This window comes from Rana temporaria, chromosome 6, assembly GCF_905171775.1.
Source record: "Rana temporaria chromosome 6, aRanTem1.1, whole genome shotgun sequence".
In the NCBI taxonomy this organism is placed as follows: Eukaryota; Metazoa; Chordata; class Amphibia; order Anura; family Ranidae; genus Rana; species Rana temporaria.
This window is the reverse complement of record NC_053494.1, coordinates 34,078,508-34,105,547: the sequence shown is the minus strand read 5'-3', so window position 1 is coordinate 34,105,547 and position 27,040 is coordinate 34,078,508. Positions and strand designations below refer to the sequence as shown.

Here is a 27,040-nt window from a genome sequence, read left to right as displayed (position 1 = left end):
CTGAACCAGGCGAATTTCGATCCATCCATGGCCAGCTTCAATGTACAGCTATCATTTAATTACCTTTAGTCCTAGGTGCAGATTTGGACTGACCCATTAACATCCCCCCCCCTTACAGGACACTCCTCCTCTTATTACTAACCCATAGTACCATTTGTAATGATGCGGAGTGCACCAAGTGACTTGACTTCACCCCATGCAGCAGAGCTTATGCATTGTTTCATGGTTAAAGGGGTTGTAAAGGTGTAATTTTTTTTTCACTAAATAGCTTCCTTTACCTTAGTGCAGTCCTCCTTCACTTACCTCATCCTTCCATTTTGCTTTTAAATGTCCTATTTTCTTCTGAGAAATCCTCACTTCCTGTTCTTCTGTCTGTAACTACACACAGTAATGCAAGGCTTTCTCCCTGGTGTGGAGTGTCGTGCTCGCCCCCTCCCTTGGACTACAGGAGATTTAGGACACCCACTAACACACAGCTCCTTTCTCTATCTTTAATGTAGAGAGCGTCCTGACTCTCCTGAAGTCCAAGGGAGAAAGCCTTGCATTACGGTGTGTAGTTTTAGACAGAAGAACAGGAAGTGAGGATTTCTCAGAAGAAATAAGGACATTTAGGCCTCATTTCCACTGGCGTTTTTACAGCCACGTTTCTGAGCGTTTTTTACAGCTTAAAAACGCCTGTCCATGTTATTCTATGGCTTCATTCCCACATAGGCATTTTTGAGCTGCAAGTGGCATTGACGTTTTTGAGCTGTAAAAAAAACGCGGGACCAGGGCGTTCTGAAGCTCCAGAGTAGAGCTGTAAAAACGCCAGACGTTAAAAAACGCTCAAAAACGCTCAAAAACGCGCAAAAACGCTAAAAAAGCTGCAGCTCACAAAAAAAAATTTTTTTTTTTTTTTTTTTTTTTTTTACAAAATAAACATGGACAGGCGTTTTTAAGCTGTAAAAAAGCCTAACAACAGTGGCTGTAAAAACGCCAGTGGAAATGAGGCCTTAAAAGCAAAATGGAAGGATGAGGTAAGTGAAGGAGGACTGCACTGAGGTAAAGGAAGCTATTTAGGAAAAAAAATTGTACCTTTACAACCCCTTTAATTCGAGGCTTTGTTGGTACCAGTAAGTTATCTATCTTTACTTTTTGAAGTCTGATATTAGAACCAAGCTAAAAAAAAAACTGCAGGCTAAAAATAACAACACGGTCTGCCTTTCTCTATAATTTTTTTCTTTAGGGCTTATTCACATCTTCCCGTTCTAGTGCATTGTTTTAATGAAATTATGTAAATGGGCCCTTAATGTTTGTATACAAAAGTCCCGTACTCTTCTTCATAAAATAAAAACTATGTTGTAAAGGTGACCTGTAAAAGAAAACATTTTGTCTTACCTCTTAATGAGCTTGATTGATTTAAAGGCTTCGTCCATGTCTCCCACGGTGAGGTAGAAGCTGAAGTTAAGCAGGGCATCCCGGGTTACCTTTTCACAATCCTCCAACCCGATAAAATCTCGTAGAGGTTTCTTTGCCACCATATGGGGGATATCTGGTGTGCCTTCTTCTCCGGGGACAGATTTCTCATCTTCTTCTCCTGACTGTGAATGTATGACATCATAAGCAAACAAATACAAATCTAGTTTATCCAGCTGCAACGAGGAGGGAGGGCCCCCAAACATACAGTGGGGAAAATAGTTATTTGATCCCCTGCAGATTTTGTAAGTTTGCCCACTTACAAAGAAATGAAGGGTCTATAATTTGTATTATAGGTGTATTTTAAATGATAGAGACAGAATATCAACCAAAAATCCAGAGGGAAAAAACAAGATAAAAATGTTATAAATTGAGTTGCAGTTCAGTGAGTAATATAAGCATTTGATCCCCAAGTAAAACATGACTTAGTACTTGGTGGAGAAACCCTTGTTGGCAATCACAGCGGTAAGACGTTTCTTGTAGTTATCAGGAGGGATTTTGGTCCATTCTTTTTTACAGATCTAAATCCTTAAAGTGGAGGTTCACCCTAAAACAATTATCTAACATTACATCCAGCATACGAACGACATGTACAGTATGCTGGTATTTTTTTTTTTTTTTTTTCGCCGTACATACCATTATATCGTTATTTTCCCCCCCGGCCTCCCGGGTCTGATTCCCGCTGGACTGGGCGTTCCTATTGAGAGGTTAGATGATTGACGTCTGGTGAAAAACTTCCCATGGCGCATAAGGCGCGTCACCAGTTTTCCGTAAATAGCCGACCTGCGAGTCGGCTCTATATGGCGGGCGTAGGCGTCGTATAGCGCCGTATAGAGTCGACTCGCAGGTCGGCTATTTGCGGAAAACTGGTGACGCGCCTTATGCGCCATGGGAAGTTTTTCACCAGACGTCAATCATCTAACCTCTCAATAGGAACGCCCAGTCCCGCGGGAATCAGACCCGGAAGCCGGGGGGAAAATAACGATATAAAGGTATGTACGGCGAAAAAAAACAAAAATACCAGCATACTGTACATGTCGTACATGCTGGATGTAATGTTAGATAATTGTTTTAGGGTGAACCTCCACTTTAAGGTTTCTTGGCAACTCGAAGTTTCAGCTCCCTCTATACATTTTCTAAAGTCCTATATTTCATCCTATATTTCTATATAGGAGTCCCTCTCCTGAAAAAGGCACATGTACAGTCATGCCAATGAACATCTAAATGATTCAGAGAAGGATTGGGAGAAAGTGTTGTGGTCAGATGAGACCAAAATTGAGCTATTTGGCATTAACTCGACTTGTCGTGTTTGGAGGAAAAAAAATACTGACTATGACCCTAAGAACACCATCCCTACAGTCAAGCACGGAGGTGGAAATATGATGCTTTGGGGCTGTTTCTCTGCTGAAGGTACAGGCTGACTTTGCTGCATTGAGGGTCCAATGGACAGGGCCATGTATTGTAAAATCTTGGATGAGAACTTTCTTCCCTCAACCAGAACACCGAAGATGGGTCATAGATGGGTCTTCTAGCATGACAATGACCCAAAACATACCGCTAAGGCCCCATACACACGAGAGGATTTATCCGCGGATACGGTCCACCGGACCGTTTCCGCGGATAAATCCTCTCGAGGATTTTCGAGGATTTTGATCCGATGGAGTGTACTCACCATCGGATCGAAATCCGCGCCGAAATCCCATCGCGATGACGTGTCGCGCCGTCGCCGCGATGATGACGCGGCGACGTGCGCGACGCTATCATATAAGGAATTCCACGCATGTGTCGAATCATTACGACGCATGCGGGGGATTGATTCGGACGGATTGATCCGGTGAGTCTGTACAGACCAGCGGATCAATCCGTTGGGATGGATTCAAGCGGATAGATTTTAAAGCATGTCTTCAAATTTTTATCCGCTGGAAATCCATCCCAGGGGATAAAAATCCGCGGAAACAGATCCGCTGGATTGTACACACCAGGGGATCTATCCGCTGGAGCCGGTCCGCGGATCAATTCCAGCGGATGGATCCTCTCGTGTGTATGGGGCCTAAGGCAACAAAGGAGTGGCTCAAGAAGAAGCAGGTTAAGCTCATGGAGTGGCCTAGTCAGTCTCCAGACTTTAATCCTATAGTACCGGTAAATGTATGGAGGGAGCTAAAACTTTGAGTTGTCAATAGGCAGCCAAGAAACCTTAAGGATTTAGAGAAGATCTGTATAGAAGAGTGGACCAAAATCCCTCCTGAGATGTGTGCAAACCTGGTTACCAACTATACCTTACCTCTGATTGCCAACAAGGGTTTCTCCACCAAGTAATAAGTCATGTTTTGGTCGGGGATCGAATACTTATTTTACTTAATTTATACCATTTGTTTTATGTGTTTTTTATTGGTTGATATTCTGTTTCTATCATTTAAAAAAAAATATAGATCCTTAATTTCTTTGTCAATGGGCAAACTTAAAAAATCAGGAGGGGATTAAATAATTATTTTCCCCACTGTAAATCAGATATTAAAGTGGAACTTAGTTAGCCTATTCCTAACTAAGCTTAGCCCTGCCCCCACCCCCATTCTAAACCCTATTCTATCCACCCCATGAATGCAAGATGTGAATACTTATCTATTCTGGGAGCGATCTGGTCTAGTTACATGATCTCCCCGGTGGCTGGCTTCAGTGAAGAGGAAAGATAGCCGACAACGGCTGCAGAACCTGGGCGATGATGTCACCCATGGGCTACTATGGGGCATCCATTGTTGGCTGTCACTCCTCTTCTACACTGAGCTGCCAATGATCATGTGTCTGGACCAAATCATTCTGAGAATAGGAAAGTATAGACATCTTCCTTTCACAGGGTAGATAGAAGAGGGTTTAAAGCAGGGTGGAGCAGATATAAGCGAAGTTAGGAATCGACTGGACTTACATTTTACACTTTAAAGCATAACTGTACTACAGCAATAAACCTAAAGGTGGACGGCATCGATGGTAGACAAAATAATTTGTTCTTTCAATGATGGAAGGGTTTGAGTAATAGGGAAATAACATGTTCAAGGGATACTCTAGGCCTTTGTGCAGCCAGGTTGTTTGTCTGTTAAGCTGACATCTAATAACGTTACAGTTAAAGCGGAGGTTCACCCTAAAAAACATGTATATACCGACATGTACAGTATGCTGTTTTTTTTCACGATTAGCTATTTTCCCCCCGGCTTCCGGGTAGTGGCTCCCGCGGGAGTGGGCGTTCCTATTCAGAGACTAAGGGCCAGATCCACAAAAGGGATACGACGGCGTATCTACTGATACGCCGTCGTACGCCGTCGTATCCCTGTTTCTATCTATGGAACTGATCCACAGAATCAGTTTCACATAGATAGGCAGAAGATCCGACATGTGTAAGGGACTTACACTGTCGGATCTTAGGATGCAGTACCGCAGCCGCCGCTGGGGGCATTTCTCGTCGAAATGCCGCTTCGGGTATGCAAATTAGCACTTACGGAGATCCACAAAGCTTTTACGCTTCGTTTTTTCTCCGTAAGTATTAGTTTGCAATCGTAAAATTAGGGCTGCTTTTACAAGGCCTAAACTGTTAACTGCCCGTCGCGATTCTCAAAACCCGGCGCAACGTAAAACCGCGCAAAGCACGTCGGGAAAATTACGTCGTGAGCATGCGCAGTACGGCCGGCGCGGGAGCGCGCCTAATTTAAATGGGACTCGCCCCATTTGAATAGGAACGCCTTGCGCCGGCCGGATTTAAGTTACACAGCCGAAAATTTCTAGGTAAGTGCTTTGTGGATCTGGTACTTAGGTCGAAATTTTCCGGCAGTGTAACTTAAATGGGAATATTTAAGTTACGGCGGCTGGCTGTGGATCTGGCCCTAAGTGATTGACGTGATGACAAAAGCTTCCCCCGGCGCATAATGTGCGTCACAAGTTTCTAAAAGAAGCCGAACGTCGGTGCGGAAGCGCCGTATAGCGCCGTATAGAGCCGACTCGCAGGTCGGCTTCTTCCGAAAACTGGTGACGCGCATTATGCGCCGTGGGAAAGCTTTTGTCATCACGTCAATCACTTAGTCTCTGAATAGGAACGCCCATTCCCGCGGGAGGCACTACCCGGAAGCCGGGGGGGGGGGGGGGGATAGCTATACGACGGTATGTACAGCGAAAAAAAAATAGCATACTGTACATGTCGGCAGTATGCTGGATAGAATGGTATATACGTGTTATAGGGTGAACCTCCGCTTTAACTGGACTTCTGTAATCTTAAAGATGTTTCCCTATTCATCCAAGCTGCTTCCTCGGTTCAGGAGAATCTCTAAGGCCCCTTTCACACTGGGGCGTGGGCGGCGGTAAAGCACCCCTATTTTTAGCGGTGCTTTACAGTCGTTTTTGCGGGGGTATTCGGCCACTAGAGGGGTGCTTTTAACCCCCGCTATCGGCCGAAAAAGGGTTAAAACCACCTGCAAAGCGCTGCAACAGCGACACTTTGCCAGTGGTATGGCCATGCTGCCCATTGATTTCAATGAGCAGGAGCGATGGAGGAGCGGTGTACACACTGCTCCTTCACCGCGTCAAAGATGCTGCTAGCAGGACTTTTTTTAGCGTCCTGCCAGCGCACCGCTCTAGTGTGAAAGCCTTCGGGCTTTCACACTGGAGTGTGAGAAGCAGCTCTTTCAGGGCCCTTTGCAGACGCTATTTTTAGCGTTATAGCGTCTGCAAAGCGCGTGAAAGGGGTCTAATATGTCCAAACATATAACACCAAAAGGATAAAGCACCTTACTTATTGCATTTATTTTGGACATAAAAATGTAACAATTTACTGTGTGTTTCTGCTAAGGGAGGTCCCTTGTACCCTACCAACCCTCCCGCCAGCAATCCGCCACTTTACCCAAACATGCTCCCGCCATCTCTTCTGTGTGAGGGGGCAGAGCTGTCAGTTTTGTTTTTTGAGTTTAATTCCGCTTTAAGAATGTGACTAACCACTACTAGTTATACCATGACCTGGATAAATGAGAAACTTCACAGACATGACCCGACAGCACTTTTGGGTGGACTGACCCTTTCATTCAGGAAATTAAAACTATTGTTGTCAATGATCAAGATGGGAACATAAACTAAAAATAAGGCCAAAGTTTGCAGAAACGACATCTTTAATACTTACGACAGGCTGATATACACAGCCCCTCCGAAACAACAACTGAAGGCAAATGATGAAAAGACAAACATAAAATGAATGTAAAGCAAATAATAATATAAAAGAAAAAACACAAAAAAAATAAAAAAAAATGCTCATGAAAAACAAAAAGGGTTTAAAAAAATAATAAAAATGCGTGCATAGTAAATGAAACTCATAAATAAAAAACAGTTTTTTGGACAGCACAAAGCACAATAACAACAACATGCATACAACATGGTTGGGTTGATTTACTAAAGGAGTGGAAGCCGTTTACAAAATGAGTGCTAGAAAATAGGGTGGACCTCTGTTTACTTTGAATCATCGTTTTACTAAGCTTAGCCAACATTCAGTATGCTAAGGGAACAGTCTTATTTCCTTAAAGGATAAGTTCACCTTTTGGAGCATGTTACACTTTACACCTAATATTTAGTATGAAACACATAACGTGCTCCTGCACGCCCCCCCCCCCCCCCATCCCGTGACAGCGGGCAGGGGATCCTCTCCCTGCCCCCACTGTCACATTTTAAAAACAGAGTGGCTGTGCCGAGCTCCACCTACACAGCCGTGTCATTCATTCCCAGACAACCATGAATGAGAGAACTACAAGTCCCATCTACCCCCACGGCAGACGGCTAGTAGTTTTCATTGATGAGCACCCTTGTAATAAATTCACAAGCCCTGCAGCTTTCAAACTGACAGCCCATACAGTGGTTCAGGCTAAAAACTGTAGGGCTTGTTTGCAGGAGTCTAGAATGTCACCTGAGTTCCACTGATCACGGGTGCAATGCTTTGCAGGCTCCTGAAGGAACAAAATAACAAACGCACCTTTTTTACTGCAAAAATATGTGCATTTATTCTTTTTTCCCCCAAAATTAAATTTAAAGCCTTTAAGGCAGGGATGTTAAAGTCAACATCATCGTGGGCCACATCGGCATTATGGTTGCCCTCCAAAGGCCGGTTGTATCTGTAAGACTAAATGTCTACAGCACTCTACTGCCGATTTCATCAAACACCATCAAAAGTCAAGAGTCCCCCTTGACTTTTTGCTCCTGCCGGGAAGAAGCTGAGGGTGAAGCTGGGAAACAAAAAGTGCAGGGTCTGGAGGAGGATCAGAGGAGGACTGGAGTCAGCTGCCGAAGTCTGTTGAATGCTGAGATCAGGAGAGGCATAGACGTGGGTGCTGCGACTGCACAGAAAGTCACAGGATCTGTAGGAGGTGTCCTGCCCTCCTCTCTGCTGCCGACAGTGAAGACAGGGGGGATAGAGACGAGTATTTCAGTGGCTCGATGAAGAAGCGCAGAATCTGGCGGAGGAGTTCTGCTCTCCTTTCTGCTGCCAACTGCTGAGACAAGGTGGGGTGGAGACGAGGGGGATGCCCAGCTACAGGAGAGGTGCGAGGGCCACAGGAAATAGCCTGGCGGGGCGGATTAGGCCTGCGGGCCCTGTGTTTGATAAATGTGCTTTAAGGCTTTGTTTATACCCATCTACACATCAAAAGTTTGCAGCATAGTGTACACAAAGCATCACGTTTTTTTTTTTAGATTTAAAGCAGAGTTTTGGCTGAAATATGACTTTTAAAGATAAAAATACCTATAGAATACACATGCCTCGTGCAATGTAACAGAGGTATGCTGTAAACTTTGCCCAGTTTTCTATTTGTGCAGCATCGTTTTCTTACTTTGTGAAGTTTCTGCACAGTGCTGCCATCTCCAGTGTGGGCATCCGAAGCCACAGTGTCCACCTTCCTGGATTCTGCGCGTGCTGGCTACCCAGCATGCACCTGCCGATCTCGTGCATGTGAAGTGCGGTGCAATCTTGGTCAGCTTGCCATGCCAATTTCCATAGACGCCAATGTTAAATATTATGGGATCCCCCCCTCTTTCCCTTCAGTCAAGTTGCCCCTAGAGTTCCCTGGTCCTTCAGTTTGGGTACTCTGGGACCCTTGCTGATAGCTGATCTGGAGAGTAATAATTCTTATTAGTGAGATATAATGTTACCTGTTTGTTAAGCTTGCTCTCCCGATCCATCCTTCCCTCATCCCCCCCGAATTGTTCTGCAATTTTATACCACCTCCTATACTTGTATTATTGTAAGTCTATTCTGTTGTTGTCTACATACGAATCGAGTAATTTTTGGCGATAATACTGTTCAAAATGCACTTCTTGTTTTCATTGAACTTCATGGAAAAATTTAATAAATATACAATTTAAAAAAAATATATATATATATATATATATATATATATATATATTACGGGAGCAGTGCCATGCCAAGCTGGCCAAGATCTCCCAGGAGCCAATGCAAAACCGGAAATTACTTCCACAGCCGCGACCGCTAAAGGAGGAAGTGAAATTAGATATAGGCTTAAATAAGGTAAGTGAACAGAAAAAATAAATTGATAATTAATTTTAAGGATGCACATTAGTGAACAAGGCTCATAGAAAGCAACTGAGGCTGCATTGATCTAAGCAGGTGAATGCCCAGGGATGTGTGGATGAGCCTTTAGTAAATCACCACATTGCATTAGACAAGGTTCAGGAAACTTAATGTATTGATTAAATAATACAAGGAGCTTCCCTGTATTAGCAGCCACATTTATGTGACAAGACGGCAGGTTACGCACCTTCTTTGTGAAATAACAGTATGGAACTTCTATACCAAGAAGTGATTGGAGGGCTGCTGGCCTGGGGTAGCTTTCCTGAAGTAGCAAACCATGTTCTTGGGTGCTGAAAAATGACATGACCAGCACATCTTCCTGTAAAGGTAGAAATAAACACTTAGGCCATCTCCTAATATCCAGTGACCGGAGGATGTAAACATTTTACCTGCTTCATTATTGATAAAACATTTCACTACATTCATATCTTAAATTATTCTCCAGAGAAAATAAATAGGAAATTAGGCCCAGATTCACAGAGAGCACGGCGCACATTACGCTGCCGTAGAGTAACCACTGTACGCCACGCCAACGTAGCGCAGAGAGGCAAGAATGGAATTCAGCAAGCCAGTGCTCCCAACGCTGCGCCAGCGTGGCGTGGGTCTCGAAGGCGTACGCCGGCGTAGGTGGAAGTGGGCGTGACCCTTGCAAATGAGGCGTGACCCCGTGCAAATGATGGGCCGAGCGCCAGACAGATACGTATCACGAACTGCGCATGCGCCGTGACGTGGATGCATCCCCCTGCGCCTGCTCACAACCACGTCGGAACAACTGCCTAAACTACGCCGGATCACTGCGTACGGCGCAAACGTAACCTACGCCCAGCCAGACACACGTCCAACGTAAAATACGCCGGCTTGTGTTCCCTGGTGCAGACCTTTGCATGTCTGCTGCTGGGTTGCACCTCCTTTATGGGGAATAACTTTACACCGGACGTACAACTTACGCGCACCTCGCGTAACCTGCGTCGGGCGCACGTACGTTTGTGAATCGCCGTATTTCCCTCATTTGCATGTTTGAATGGCTAATCAATGGGAGCGGCACCATGCACCCAGCCTAAATGTGCGCCCACTCTACGCCGGCGTAAGCAAGCTACGTCGGCGGGGTGTAGCCTGGTTTTAGGCGCATATCTGTTTGTGGGTCTGGCGCACAGATACGAGTAAAGTGTGACAGGTGGGAAGGTCTGTGGCTGCGAGGAGGTTTGTGATGCAAGGAGACCCTGGATGCTTTTGACACTTGGTATTGAGGTGAGAGTTCTGAGAGCCCTTATACGGATGTGATCAAATCTTTCATTGCCATCCACATACATTTTCTTCCAGTGGACATTCAGCCCCATTTCTGTTCTCTCACACTCTCTATACACTGGACACTTACCACTATTTATTTATATTTTACTTTATTGATCAACATGTTTATGATTATTGATTGATTACCACCCATCACCGTCACTTTTTATGCAAAACCCTTTCTTTATATTATTTCACTTGTGTGTATTGTAAACACTATTAGGTTTTGCGGCATTTACACCATTGTTTGTTTTATATCATTTATTTGCTCACAGTAGCGCGAAGGACACTTTATGATATGCTACTGACAGCGTGTCACTAGCTGGAGAATGACCAATGTGACATTTCCTAAGGGTGACCACAAACAGGCAGAAAATGTTTGCACACACACTGTACCTTTCCATGAGGGACCTCCACAAGCTGGTTATGTTTTGGTGATGGGTGCAGGGAGTTTGGGATAGCCAACATTGCCTCACAAACCAAGAGTCGCGGCTCACTCTGGTCCCAGAAGTGATTGATTGGGATTCGATCGAAAAGCTTGGAGTTCTCTGGGAGATTCCTATTGGTACAAAAACACTCATGTAAAACTAGAAACATTTAAAGCAGGTTTACAGTTATTTTTTGAAAGAGTGGTGAAGAGTTAGAACATTTTAACTGCTGTCTGTGTCCCAGACCGGGAGATTTTCTCTAATTTCCTGTCTTGGTGACAACTGTGGGATTGTGGGATTTCCCCATATGTTCTCTTGTCATCAGAACAAGAAGAGATAGTAATCTCCTTTGTGAGACACTATGATAGAAACCCCACATAGTCTACTATTACACATTTACATAGGTCTAGTAAGCATAAAATACACAGACATATACAATGCTGTGAAAAAGAATTTGCCCCCTTTCTGATTTTGTATTTTTTTTGCATATTTGTCACACTTAAAGCAGAGTTCCACCCAAAAATGGAACTTACGCTTTTCGGAATCCTCCCCCCATTCTGTGTCACATTTGGCACCTTTCAGGGGGAGGGGGGAGCAGAAACCTGTCTAATAGATTCCCTTACTGAAGATAGATGCCATAGATGCCTCGACTTTTTCCAATCAGCTAGAAGGTTGAACAAAAAAAAAAAAAAAGAGAAAGGATTCCTCCATCCACAAGCAAGATGGATAGCGAAATCCTCCCCGCTGTGCTTCTGTATTCTTACAGCGGGATTCTTCACTGTCAGAATACACCGATCAGCACTGCAGCCGATTGGCTGCAATCGGCTGATCGAAGAAATATTCCCAGCAGTCCCATTTGATAGTTGATTGTTAGATCAGCTTCTGTCGAGCAGGAATGGACAGTACCTGCTGAACCTGTCAAATTTCGATCCATCTACATATTACAAATACATAAGCAGCATTCAGTCTACTGCAACGTGGTGCAATAAAAACAAAACACTGCATTTATCCCAAGCACAGAACAATTCTTACGAGTCTGGATTGGATGGTGTTGGTGAATCTCCTTGGTCTGCTTGTCCATTCCAAAAGTCAAAGAAAGTCACAGTGTCCAGTTCAACATCATAGAAGTACATTTTGGAGTCCAAGTTGCCTTCAGCCTAAAAAATTAAGATGTCAATAGCTGATTTAGTATCAAGAAAAAGTAGACTTTGATTGAAAAAATCCCAAAAAAAAAAAAAAAAAATGCTTTATGTGTGCGTATACATTTTTATGCAGATATACAACTCTTTAAAGACTTTATTAATTAAACATTAAATATATTTTAAATAATACTAAAAACTATTTTATCCATGCCCACTAAATGTTTTGATGTACCTAGAATGTTTGTATGAGATAACATTCACGGGACATTGAGGCCTCGTTTTCACTTGCAATGGGGGGCAGTAAAGCCATGTGTCTCAGCCACATTTTAACCGCCCCTCAACCGTTCCCCCATTTGCTGCAGAGGCAGCGGCAGAGAGTGTACACATGCCAGGACTGCAATGCTTTGCTTTGTGGCTGTGGCAGGAAATATCCTCTTGTCATGCTTGGCAGGCGGTACAACACCACCGCCTGTTAAAAACTGAAAAGCAATCTGAATGTAAATAACTCTTTAGAGACAAAACGGGTATAAACGAGTCCTGAAGCCCAGCACACACAACTGGGATTCCCGGCGGTATAAAGTCCGCCGGGAATCCCGACGGAAAACCCGAGAACCTGCTCGCTAGGTTTCCCCGTGTACACACGGCCGGGAAATCTGCGGGGAGAGCTTTGGCCAGGAATCCCGGCCGTGTGTACGCTTCCTCGCAGTGTTTCCCCATAGGAAAATTGCCGGGAAAAAAGAGAACAGGTTCTCCATTTTCCCGCCGGGATTTCCATCAGTTTTCCTGTCGGGAAAACTGCGAGGAAGCATACACACGACCGGGATTCCAGGCCAAAAGCTCCCTTCCGCAGTTTTCTGGTAGGAAAACCGGTCGTGTGTACGGGGCTTCAGTCACAAACAGTACATAGCTTATATTCAGTGACAAGTATTGAAAAGAAGAATATAGTCCAATGTTTACACAATACATTTCCATAGATTAGTGTGGTGGTTAACTTGAAAATTATAGCAGGACCTCAAGCATGGTCCCCAACACTTCCAGAGGGCCGCACAATAGCAGCACATTTCCGAACCTCAAAGCTGCAAACTTTTGGTTCTGCTGCATTTTATGCAGCGTATCGCAGTGCACACGGAAGTAGTTGGACTGCAATCACTCCCAGCATTGATGTCAGTAAATGCAATAATGACCCCCAGCATTGGTGTCCATGACCACAATAATAACCCCTAGCATTGGTGTCAGTGGACACAATAACCCCCAGAAATAACGTCAGTGGATGCAATAATAACCCCCAACATTGGTGTCAGTGGAGCCAATAATGACCCCTAGCATTAGTGTCAGTGGATGCAATAATAACCCCCGACATTGGTGTCAGTGGAGCCAATAATGACCCCTAGCATTAGTGTCAGTGGATGCAAAAATAATCCGCGACATTGGTGTCAGTGGAGCCAATAATGACCCCTAGCATTAGTGTCAGAGGATGCAATAATAACCCCCGACATTGGTGTCAGTGGAGCCAATAATGACCCCTAGCATTAGTGTCAGTGGATGCAAAAATAATCCGCGACATTGGTGTCAGTGGAGCCAATAATGACCCCTAGCATTAGTGTCAGTGGATGCAATAATAACCCCCGACATTGGTGTCAGTGGAGCCAATAATGACCCCTAGCATTAGTGTCAGTGGATGCAAAAATAATCCGCGACATTGGTGTCGGTGGAGCCAATAATGACCCCTAGCATTAGTGTCAGTGGATGCAATAAAAAAAAAAAAAAAAAAAAACAAGGGTGTCAGTAGATGCAATAATGAGCCTCAGCATTAGTGTCAGTAGATGCAATGATAACCAACAACATTGGTGTCAGTCAATGCAATAATGACCCCCAACATTGGTGACCATGACTGCAATAATAACCTCCAGAAGTGTCAGCAGATGCAATAATAACCCCCAGCATTAGGGTCAGTGGACACAATAATAATCTTAACATTGGGGTCAGTGAGTGCAATCATAACCCCAAACACTGGTTTAAGTGGACACAATACCCCCAACATTGGTGTCTGCAGTGTTAACCTTCAACAATGCTGTTAATGGTGTACACTATTACCAACCTGCTGGCCCCCTTCCCCACCAGACACAAACTGGTGGTCACTGGCAGTAAAATACAAATCCCGTACACTGGTGGTCTGTGGCAGTGAAATTTACACAGTATGGGCCAGATTCACGTAGAATCGCGGCGGCGTAACGTATCGTAGATACGTTACACCGCCGCAAGTTTTCATCGCAAGTGCCTGATTCACAAAGCACTTGCGATGAAAACTATGCCCGCGGCCTCTGGCGCAAGGCGGGCCAATTCAAATGGACGTGTGCCATTTAAATTAGGCGCGCTCCCGCGCCGGACCTACTGCGCATGCTCCGTTTCCTAACTCCCGCCGTGCTTTGCGCGCCGTGACGTCATTTTTTCGAACGGCGACGCGCGTAGCGTACTTCCGTATTCCCGGACGTGTTACGCAAACGACGTTAAATTTTAAATTTCGACGCGGGAACGACGGCCATACTTTAGACAGCAATACGTTTGCTGACTAATGTTAGGGCACCTAAAACGACGACTAACTTTGCAACGGGAAACTAGACTAGCGGCGACGTAGCGAACACGAAAATCCGTCGGGGATCCGCCGTAACTCCTAATTTGCATACCCGACGCTGGTTTACGACGCAAACTCCCCCCAGCGGCGGCCGCGGTACTGCATCCTAAGATCCGACAGTGTAAAACTATTACACCTGTCGGATCTTAGGGCTATCTATGCGTAACTGATTCTATGAATCAGCCGCATAGATAGAAACAGAGATACGACGGCGTATCCCTTTTGTGAATCTGGCCCTATATGCCTTTTAATAATAATCTCAAATCTGTAATTCTCTATTTAAAACGCATTGTGGCATTGTATGATCAGGGCTATATATAAATAAAGTGAACCATCGACATCCTTCGGCATCATCAAAGAAGCTTACAATTTAATATCTAAAAAACAGTCATATAAGTTCACATATAAGTCATCCACAATACCTAATAACATTTAAATAAAAATGGGAAGGGTCCTATATACCACTCTATAGATTTTCTTATGTACCGCTATTGTCAACTATATTAAAGACAAAAAAATGCTGTTATAAAAAGTGACTAAAAGGTCACCTGGACACAAAGTGAAAAAGTAACAACAGAACATATAAGGAAGTATTCAGAAACCTCTTCAGGTACACAGTTACTGAAGAAGATGGGAATTTCGCCCTCTAGTGGCCATACATAGTGCTACATCAGAAATGTACAGTGCCTTGAAAAAGTATTCATACCCCTTGAAATTTTCCACATTTTGTCATGTTACAACCAAAAACGTAAATGTATTTTATTGGGATTTTATGTGCTGGACCAACACAAAGTGGCACATAATCGTGAAGTGGAAGGAAAATTAAAAATGGTTTAAATTTGTTTTACAAATAAATATCTGAAAAGTGTGGTGTGTATTTATATTCAGCCCCCTTTACTCTGATAACCCTATACTAAAACCTAGTGGAACCAATTGCTTTAAGAAGTCACCTAATTAGAAAAAAGAGTTAATCTGTGTGTCATTTAATCTCAGTTTTGTGAAGCCCTCCGAGGTTTGTTGGAGAACCTTAGTGAACAAAGAGCATTATGAAGGCCAAGGAACACACCAGACAGGTCAGGGATAAAGTTGTGGAGAACATTAAAGTGGAGGTCCACCCTATAAATCAAATAATAAAAAAAAAAAAATTGCCAAAAAGGCTACGAAAAAATTGAAAAAAATAAATACGATTTTATACTTACCAGAAATGGCTGTTACTAATCTGACACTTCCTAGTCCGCGGTGGTCTTATTTCTTCTCCTCCTTGCGCTGCCTCCTGGGAAATGGGGAGCGGTGTCTTCTGGGACCTTGTGTGTGTCCCAGGAGACATCCACCCATTCACATAGCGCCGCACGACTCGCGCATGCGCAGTAGGGAACCAGGAAGTGAAGCCGCAATGCTTCACTTCCTGATTCCCTCATCAAGGATGGAGACAGGGCAGCCGAGACCTGAGCGATTTCTTGGCTTCGGCTGCCGACATCGCGGGCATCCTGGACAGGTAAGTGTCCTGTTTAAAAGTCAGCAGCTACAGTGTTTGTAGCTGCTGACTTTATTTTTATTTATTTTTTACGCCGGACCTCCGCTTTAAAGCAGGGTTAGGTTATAAAACAATATCCCATGATTTGAACATCTCACGAAGCTCTGTTCAATCCATCATCCAAAAATGGAAAAAGTATGGCACAACTGCAAACCTACCAAGACATGGCCATCAAAAAGTAAAGTTAAGGAACATCTAGAAGTTTTAACTTTAGTAGTAACCTGAAAAACATACGAACCATTAATGGGCAGGCTGAATGTACCAAGTTGATTAAAGTGTTACTAAACGCAGTAATATGAAAATAGTTCATCCACCCCCCCCAGAGTGCTCACAGCTTATAAATCTTCTTTTTACATTGAAATACTGCTACTGGATACCTTTGTGGATGATCTGTATACCACGGGTTACATGATAAACTGCAGCGTTTCTCCGGTTCTCTGAGTTAAGGTAGGAGGAGATTTCCACTTCAGCTTGTATACACGTCCATATGTGTGATGTCAATATAATGTGACCTGGCTAGCTCTGAGAACAAATAAATGTTCTCTCCAGCATAAAAGACACAACTGAGCATGTGCAGGTCGGCTACTCTGCCTGTGTTAGCTGGTTTTCCCCAGATAGACAGTGCAGGAGTATTTTTTACACAATACGGATGATTAACCCCTTACGTTCCACAGGGAGTATAACAAGCATGTTATGCTGCATATACAGACTGATTTTACTGTTGTGAGTTTAGTAACACTTTAACTTGGGTACAACCAGCCTACCGCATTCTCTCACGATTATCGATAGCGGCTGCTATAGCCACTAGTGATAATCACTATCTTCTCAGGGGGGGGGGGGGGAGGCTTCCCCTGCCCCCACCCGGAGAAGACAATTGCTTGGCAGGATGGAATCCCCTGTTAACACGGTCTGTGTTGCTGGGGAATCAAGCTATTTTCTTTCCTGCAACCCGCGGTTGCAGATCAGAAATTTGCTCCGTGTATGGCCGAGTTGTATTTCCCCCCTGCCGCACCAAAACATTAGGACAGCGGGGTTAAGGACAGAGGAGTATTTGAACTAAAAGGGGAGAAATCAACACAAGGCACACATCCTACGGACTGTGGCCCAGATTCTGAAAGGGCTTATGACGGCGCAACGCCATGTGCGCCGTCGTAAGTCCTAATCGGGGCCGTCGTATCTATGCAACTGATTCTTAGAATCAGTTACGCATAGATAACCATTAGATCCGACAGGCGTAAGGCTCTTACGCTGTCGGATCTTAAATGCAATTTTTTTTTTTGCCGCTAGGTGTCGCCTCCGTCGTTTTCCCGATCGAGTATGCAAATTAGCAAAATACGCGAATTCCCGAACGTACGCGCGGTCGACGCAGTGAAGATACAACGTTTACGTTAGATTTGCGACGCGTAAAGTTGCCCCTGCTATATGAGGGGCAACCAATGTTAAGTATGGCCGTCGTTCCCGCGTCGAAATGTAAAAATTGCCGTCGTTTGCGTAAGTCGTCTGTGAATGGGGCTGGACGCCATTTATGTTCACGTCGAAACCAATGACGTCCTTGCGACGTCATTTAGCGCAATGCACGTCGGGAAATTTTAGGGACGGCGCATGCGCAGTACGATCGGCGCGGGAACGCACCTAATTTAAATGATCCACGCCCCCTACCCGGATCATTTAAATTAGCCGGGCTTGCGCCGGAGGATTTACGCTACGCCGCCGCAACTTTACAGGCAAGTTCTTTGTGAATAAAGCACTTGCCCGTAAAACTTGCGGCGGCGTAACGTAAACGAAATACGTTACGCCCGCGAAGATTTACGCCGAGATACGAGAATCTGGGCCTGTAAGTTATGTCCCTTGTGCTGATGTTTTCTTTTAGGACGTTATCTTTATTCTCTCCAGTGGGAACAGAGGCTGAAGCAAAGGCTTGTTCAGTAAAGCAGCGAAAGGTTAAAATATCTGTGGGGCCCCAATTGCTTTTCTGTCCCTGTAATCTCCATTTCTAAAAATCATTCCCCAAATATAAAAATAAAATAAGATTAAATAGTTGTAGTTGGACTGACCTATCACCCCAGAAGCCAGCCTGTTGTGATCATTACGGTGACCAATGATATATGTTCTGTTTGGTATAACTAATTGCCAGATGAAATGTCTCTTGTAAGGGTCACGTCTGCTACCCTTCATAACCAAACTCTCTCAATTTTTAACAGTGAGCTCATATGCAAAGCTTCCAACAGCTATATAACATAATGAGGGAGACATCTGCTGGCAATACAGCTGCATTAAAGGCAAAATCAACCAGCCACACACACACACACAGCTGATCTTTTAGTCTCCATGCACACCGGAGTTCATAAACGGCAGTTTTTTGGAGTTTTTGGCGTGTATTTTAAAAGCCCATAAACTCCACTCTATGTCAGGGGTGTCCAAACTTTTTTCAAAGACGTCAGATTTGATGCAGTGAACATGCTTGAGGGCCGACCATTTTGCCTGACATTCTTTAAACCATTAAAATTCGGTCTAAGTGTGTTCCTCTGAGCACTAATACACAGCCCAACAAGAATTATCTTGCCTTTATGGCTGTGTGTGGTTAAAAAAGGAAGTTTCAGGAAAATAAATCTTAAATTTTAAATAAAGAACTGTGAAGAAAAATAAGGGTCAGTGCCCATCAATTCAGCCTCATCATTGCCTTGAATGCAGCACCCACCGTATTGCCATGAATGCAACACCCACCCCATTGCCTTGAATGCAGCACCCACCGTATTGCCATGAATGCAACACCCACCGTATTGCCATGAATGCAACACCCACCCCATTGCCATGAATGCAGCACCCACCGTATTGCCATGAATGCAGCACCCACCATATTGCCATGAATGCAGCACCCACCCCATTGCCATTAATGCAGCACCCACCATATTGCCATGAATGCAGCACCCACCCCATTGCCATGAATGCAGCACCCCTTGTATTGCCATGAATGCAGCACCCTCCGTATTGCCATGAATGCAGCACCCTCCGTATTGCCATGAATGCAGCACCCTCTGTATTGCCATGAATGCAGCACCCACCGTATTGCCATGAATGCAGCACCCACCGTATTGCCATGAATGCAGCACCCACCATATTGCCATGAATGCAGCACCCACCATATTGCCATGAATGCAGCACCCACCATATTGCCATGAATGCAGCACCCACCCCCTTGCCATTAATGCAGCACCCCTTGTATTGCCATGAATGCAGCACCCTCCGTATTGCCATGAATGCAGCACCCTCCGTATTGCCATGAATGCAGCACCCTCCGTATTGCCATGAATGCAGCACCCTCCGTATTGCCATGAATGCAGCACCCTCCGTATTGCCATGAATGCAGCACCCTCCGTATTGCCATGAATGCAGCACCCTCCGTATTGCCATGAATGCAGCACCCACCATATTGCCATGAATGCAGCACCCACCATATTGCCATGAATGCAGCACCCACTATATTGCCATGAATGCAGCACCCACCCCCTTGCCATTAATGCAGCACCCCTTGTATTACCATGAATGCAGCACCCTCCGTATTGCCATGAATGCAGCACCCTCCGTATTGCCATGAATGCAGCACCCTCCGTATTGCCATGAATGCAGCACCCTCCGTATTGCCATGAATGCAGCACCCTTCGTATTGCCATGAATGCAGCACCCTCCGTATTGCCATGAATGCAGCACCCTCTATATTGCCATAAATGCAGCACCCTCTACATTGCCATAAATGCAGCACCCTCTACATTGCCATGAATGCAGCACCCATTGTATTGCCATAAATGCAGAACCCACTGTATTGCCATGAATGCAACACCCATTGTATTGCCATGAATGAAGGCGGGAAGAGCGCCAACAGACAAACAGGAGAAACTCCTGTTTTCTAGACGGGCCTCTTTAATTGAAAGTCCCGCCTCCTGTGATGGACAGAACAGAACTTCCGTATACGGATGGCGGCGCTCTATTGGTTTCCTTTTCTTTCATCGGTTTTCGGTGAATATGATAATGAATATGGAGCGCACTTGATCGGATCAAAGAATTTGGCCCGTTTTGCATCCGCATTCACCATCGGAATGCCGCTTCCGGGTATTGGAGCGCACATTTACATGTCTTTTTCCGGGCATTGGAGCGCACGTTGTGTGACGCCAATCCGGAAGTAGGCAACCGCGGTGGAACGCACGCAGCTTCACATGTGCAGCACGGAGCGGGGTGCCATGTAAGTACGTTTATTGGCACCTCTATTTAAGCGCAGTGGTATTGGGGGCTAGAGGTATGCCCCTGTTGAAGTCTTCTTAGACGAAACCGGTCGGGCACATACCCTGGTCCACAGCACTTCCACACTGCGCAAACTCTGTATTGATGACCTTTACATTTTTTTGATATGGTTGTTGTGGTGATTACTTTTAATTTTTATTTTGACATTTTTTGGGTTTAAATGTCTGCCCATTTGTGGAGTTTAAGAATTACATTTTTAAACTTTTTTACGCTATGAGGAGTTGTTTTTCTTGTTTTTTTCTGTTTCCCCCCATGTTTGGAGCCCACTGAGCCAATTATTAGCCGGTTTTGCTTCACTCATTTCCCATATCCTAAATTGGAGCGGAAGGAGTCGCCTGAAAGTTAATTTATACAACATCCTGCCGAGGAGACCACCAATCCAGTGTGAACGAGGAGCATTACCACAGCAATGACCAGATTGGGCAACCGGCCCCCTATGCAAGTATGACCCACCACTGTATGGTGTAGTTTGGGTCCACCCTATCCGGTAAGGGTATCCTATTATTTGGTTTTGGAGGGATCACCTTTCCTTGAAAATAATTTTTTTTCCATATTGATCCTACAAGAACTAACTCCCCCGTTTTGGATATTTTTCACAGACATTCATATAAACGTAATCAAATACGTTTGAATTTGTTTTTTGCTACACTTTAATATTTTAGAACTCTGGTTATAAAAGAGTTCCTGTTATTGGCACTTTTATTTATTTAGTTTGTTACAATTATCCTTTTGTTGTGTTGGCTGCCCACTTTAGATATTTTTAGGGAAGCGCAGTATTTACTTTTTTACTTTATTCTATGGGCTTAGCCTTTCAGCACAGCTGAAAGACTGAGCTAGCGCTCCAGTGAGTGCTGGAAGGGCAGAGCAGAAAGGCTTTCTGCGCAGAGAAGAGAATTAAGCGATCAGCGGTGTTTGATCGCTCAGTTCTCACTGCAGAGACGGTGGAGGACAGATGCAGCATCGATCTCTAGGTAAGTATATGATTGTTTTTTTTTTAAACCCACACTCCTCTTTTAATGTTCGCAGTCTAGAAACACATGCAAATTAATTCAGAAGATCTCGCACACACAAACTTATCTACTTATCACACATTTTATTTTTTTTGCAAAGGATCACACATTTTATTTCCTTCTGTTTTCTAAGACAATCTTTTTTAAGCTTTTCTAAACAGTATAACCGTTCCAAGGATAGAAAAAGAAAAATCGTATTCCTACCCGGTTGGCAAGGATGCTGACTTTACTGCCATTGGCATTACACCTGATGGACACAATGCTGCCCAGTCCTGGCACCAGCTCACACAGGTTTTTACAGTTGCTGTGGGCTTTGGCTTCCCTTTAAACAAAAAAAGACAACATAATTAGATTGCAGCAAGTTCTGTGAGCATTTCTCAATAGGAGGTTGTGATCGCAAGAAAATTCAATGCTGACATTATAATCTTCACCAGGAAAGGTACTAATAAGCATATTTAGAGAAATCTTTCTGATTGATAGGGGATCAAATACTTATTTCACTCATTAAAATGCAAATCAATTTATAACTTTTTTGAAATGCGTTTGCAATGCGTTTAAAATTATAGACCGGTCATTTCTTTGTCAGTGGGCAAATGTACATCAGCAGGGGATCAAATACTTTTTTCCCTCACTGTATATATTTTTTATAAATAAGTTTTTCCTTTTTCTTTGCATGCTAATCTCACATCAAATCTGATGAGTTTACTAAAGTCATGAAAATTCTCGTATGACAGAATAAAAACTTGGAAGTGATGTCATGTGTTGTAATGCATTTTTTATTGCATTTTCGAACGACAGCTGTACTGATTAAACGAAAATCGTACGATCTGGCATCGTACGAAAAAATAATTCCATGCATGTCCGATAGAATAATATCGGATGAACTGTCATAACCGACTCTCGAAAGCTCGGTACTAAAGATCTGATTATCGTATGATCTCTTCGAAAGTGGCATTTTTCGTACGATTTTCGGATCGTGTGTACGGGGCTTAAGGCTTGTGGTGAAGCTGTCTGCTCAATGAATTATGACCATGCAGGTTCATACACCCACCTGCTAAGAAAAAGAACAATCAGCAAATGGATCTTGAACACAATCCACACATCTTTTTTTTTTTTTTTTTGAAAAGCCTATGGCGTGTGAACACACCCAAAAAACTCCACCCGGTGCAGAAAAAATGTGCACAAACATAAAGAGTTTTCACAAAAACGTGCAGACGGGTGGTCCTCCTGTGAAGAAGGGACCCAAAAACCCTGATCCCCCAGGGCGTTAGGCTCCAGACGGGGACTGAGGTACTGTGGTCCGAGCAACCGAAGCCGACACGGACGGAACTTCCTTGGAGGGACTGCCGAAACAGAACCCTCCCAGTACTAGTTGGGGCTCCCCCGAAGGGAGACCCCATGAGAGCAGGCGAACTAAGCCAGAAGGCCATGTCCACCCACTCCCAAGACGTTCAGGGCTGGCCCGAGGACCGGCACCCTACTAATCACACAGTGAGACAAAACGTGCACACACAAAAAAAAGACAAAAAAAGAGACAAACATAGGCATAAATAAAAATAAAGTGGGGGAAAGGGATATTGGAGAGGAGAGTGAAAGAAGTGGTCATTGTTGTATACAATGGCCAGGCCCTCTGGCCAGGAATAAAAAATTCCTCCGGTCCTAGCCAAAAGGCCCGGCCCAGGAGGCAGGTGCTAAAAAAAAAGCGTGTTGCTGGTGCAGTGACCGTGGTATCTTTAAATCAAAGTGACCCTCACTCACAGTGATTCTCAGATAACCCTGGACTGCCACTCCAGGGGCACATGCAGCATAGGCTTTTCGTTCCAAATCCAACCCCCCGACCAGCCAGTGCAGCCCTCCACCCCTGCCAGCTAGAGAGCCCTTCAAGGTTTTCTTAGGGAGAACTGCCGCTCCAGTTAGCAGCCTCCGCCAATACTAGCCCTTCCAGACCCTCCGTCAACCCGGCGGATTTGCATGGTTCTGCCCCACTCATCAAAGGGCATTACCAGCTCCTCCCATCGGATCGCTGACAGAGATAGCACTTACACCAGCCAGCCAGAAGGCCAGACTAGAACTTGGCAAAAAAAACAAGACCAAGTGCAGCCACCCATCCTCACCAGGAGCACCCTTCCAGATGGCCGAGACGCAACCATAGGCCGGCACACTCCACACATCGCCATGTCTTTGGCCAGCTTACTGTCAATGAATGACTTTCCTTAGCATTCTAGGAAAGACCAAGAACAGTTCTACAGCGATTACCTTCTGGAGAGGTCAAAGAGCTTAAAATGTGCAGAATTTGTGGCTACCACCAGGAATCCTCCACATATGTCCAGGAAACACGGACTCCCCTCTGACACAGAGAATTGGAGTAACTGCTTCACAGTACCCTGGAACATAAAAGGCAGGTTAATCACATATCTAAATATAATATATAAAGATATCTAAATAGTTTAAGGGTAGAACTGGGAAGGGCTGATAACACTTGCTTGGGATTTACGTGCAGCAGAGGAACATACTGGATTTCTAGCAGGATCAACAACTAATTCAACAGTGTGTTTCTGAACACAAATAACCTAAATTCTTTCGATGGTATATTTAACAGACCAAAAAAAATTTTTTATTTTTATTCATTGAATACACTTTAAATGTGCTCAAGCATGTTTCAAATCTATTTATTATAGTCAAATTCCAGCAAAAAAATCATATCTCAATATTGTGAGGAGGAGTTTTTTTGGGGGGGGGGGGGGGGTTGGGGATTGGCTCTAATGCCAACTTTTCCCAGCAGCAAGTGGCGTATCTTCTCATTTCCATAAGACCATCAATAGGCGTTCCCTCTAAAAGCTTGACTCCCTATTTTACAGTAAAGTAGAGCTAAAGACAAAATAAACTTGTTATTTTATTTTGGATAGAGTAAGGTAAGGTTATAACTCTTGTAAAGTTTTGTTTGCCATTTGTGTCCCACTGGGGAGATTTTGCTTCACTTCCTTTTTAATAACCAGAACACGAAGTAAGAGAAAATCCCTCTAAGTTGAAGGAATACCTGGTTGCCACCAGGGTCATTAGAACTAGTGTCCTAATTGGAAGATATCCCCATAATTTTTGTTCTGGGGACAACCCAAGATTTGGGATGTTCTACTTTCACTATAGTTGATAATGGCAAACAGGACAAATGGAGAGGATGAATCTCTCTAATGGAGGCACATGACCGCACCAGCCAAGCAGATACTGGCTGGAAAAAGCGCCCAGAGGCGATTCAGTTCGCAAGCGTTGCGCTATACAAGTCATTCATTCACATAAGGCAATAAAAACTTGACAAGCGTTCCAATCCCTCTCTACTATATCAAAACCCCCCCCAAAAAAATCAGGAAAATCCATGTGGTGAATGCAACACTGTCACCTGGCTTGTCATGACCGCAGCAATTGGGCAGAAATTGAAGAATTCAAGAAATATGGAATGGAATCCAAATTGTGATCCATCTTGTCAGCAATATCAGTTTTGACTGACGTTGGCCTTGAACCACATTCCGCCCGCCATATAGAAATATGACGATGGCAAAGTGGTTAAGTTATCCTCATATGACATGATCAGGATAACAAGCTGGCGCATGCCCACGGGAGCTCACAGGGTGCTGTGTGTCAGTCAACTCCAATGGTGGTATGAAGCCTCTGACAGAGGGTTCTTACCACGTGATCAGCTGTGACCAATCACAGCTGATCATCCCGTGAACCAGAAAGTGCCGGTTAACGGCTTTCCTCGGTTCACGCTGACAGGGAGAGCCGATCGGCGGCTCTCCCTGTCAGAGGGGGGGTCTGCGCTGATAATCAGCACATTGATTATCAGTGCAGCCCCCATTAGATGTGCCAATAAGTGCCCATCACCTGCCAGCCTGTGCCCCAGAAAGAACGTCTGCCAGTGCCCATAAAAGTGGCAATCGGTGCCCCATCAGTAATGCCTGTCAGTGCCCTTCAGATGCCACTCATTAATGCCTGTCAGCAGCACCTCATCAGAGCTGCCTATCCAGTGCCACCTATCTGTGCTGCCTATCAGTGCCTCTTATCAGTGCTGCCTATCAGTGCCCATCAATGTCGCCTATCATAGCCCACCAGTGCCACCTATCAGTGCCGCCTATCAGTGCCCAACATTTTTTTTTTTTTTTTACGCTTTTTTTGTTTATAGCACAAAAAATAAAAACCATAGGGGTGATCAAAATACCATTAAAAGGAAGCTCTATTTGTGGAAAGAAAATGATCAAAATGTAGTTAGGGTACAGTGTTGCATGACCGCGCAATTGTCAATCAAAGTGTGACAGTGCTGAAAGCTGAAATGTGTCCTGGGCAGGAAGGGGGCAAAGTGCCCGGTATAAAAGTGGTTAAAGGGCAAATTAAATCACAGAAGGGGGGATATGCAGTCAGCTAGACATTATCATTACCAACAGATTCTGACAAGGTGCTAATCAGACATAATCCCTCAGCCTTCTGTTCAATACAAGTTTGGTTGAGGAAGTGATGAGAGGTGTGGCTGATTGTTAGCTCTGCTAGCACAGGGCACTGCAGTGTGAAAGCTGAAAGCAGCCTTTTCATTAAAAAAGAAAAAGGTATTTCCTATTAATAGTCACAATTGATAAGGGGACATATCTATAAAAAAGAGTAAAAAGGTGTGAAGCTTCAATTGGGCTTAAAAGATACACGAATTATATGACTATGCACGAATACAAATGTACTAATTAGTCTGTAGACTGACCTGTAAAGTGCGAATTTGGACTCTATTTGGCTCCACAGTGTAGATGTTTTCTTCGTGTATTGCCAGCACAGGAGAGTCACTAGCAAAGGAGCCTAAATACAAGACAACAATCACAATATAAAGAATATACTCAGAAAACAGCAGTGATCTAGCAACTGCAGCTCACAAAGGAGCCACAGCACCCAGCAGGGGACACGCCATTTGTCAAGGCCAGAAATGTCAGGCAGCAGTAATACCTGAAGCAAAGATGTAACACGCGGCCCACTGGAAAGTATAATACTTTCCCTTTTACAGCCCGGCATTGTATAACATTTTTTATTATGGCGACAAAGTCAAATCAGCGATAAAACATGCAGCTTTTTTGAAAAAAAAAAAATTAAAAAGATCATACTATTTACACATACACACTTGTAAAGTTATTAATGTGCCCATTTTAAATTTCTGCCTCAGTTCCAGAACAGAGCTGTTCACACTTCAGCATTAATGGTGAAGTGCATTTGACGTTGCACTCTTAAAAAATTAAATCTGTTGTATACCCCGCTTGGTGATTTTTACCTACAGGTAAGCCTATAATAAAGCTTACCTGTAGGTAAAATAAAAATATCCTAAACCTGCACGGTTTAGGGGATATTCACCCTGAATGCAGCTGCATACGAACACACTATGCCATTGTCTTGCAGGTTGTTGTTTTTCTTTGTTTTCTATTTTTGTTTTTTTGGAAGTTTACTACTGCTTTAAAAGTTTGGATTTGTTTTCTGTAGGGTGCAGTGAGAAGTCTCGTTTTGGACAACTTACCAGAGTACCAAAGCCTTCCTTTTATGCAGCAGGTCTTTCAAGGCACAAGTGTGAACACGACCAAACTAGAGTAATCATATTTAGCACTGAACTTCCACTTCCTCTCCTGGCGCCCCAAAA

The 27,040-nt window shown here is 44.2% G+C and overlaps 1 protein-coding gene across 1 annotated transcript in view; it reads right to left on the bottom strand.

Annotated features, from left to right (window-relative positions):
* The window catches only part of IFT140 (intraflagellar transport 140), a 164,866-nt gene that overhangs the window by 92,871 nt on the left and 44,955 nt on the right, over positions 1-27,040 (bottom strand). The window contains exons 12-18 of the mRNA XM_040356657.1: positions 26,126-26,217; positions 23,644-23,771; positions 21,592-21,709; positions 11,806-11,930; positions 10,742-10,904; positions 9,246-9,377; positions 1,378-1,580 (exon numbers count right to left, since the gene is read on the bottom strand). Of these exons, the coding sequence (XP_040212591.1) occupies positions 1,378-1,580; positions 9,246-9,377; positions 10,742-10,904; positions 11,806-11,930; positions 21,592-21,709; positions 23,644-23,771; positions 26,126-26,217 (961 nt within the window). The remainder of the gene's footprint in view (positions 1-1,377; positions 1,581-9,245; positions 9,378-10,741; positions 10,905-11,805; positions 11,931-21,591; positions 21,710-23,643; positions 23,772-26,125; positions 26,218-27,040) is intronic.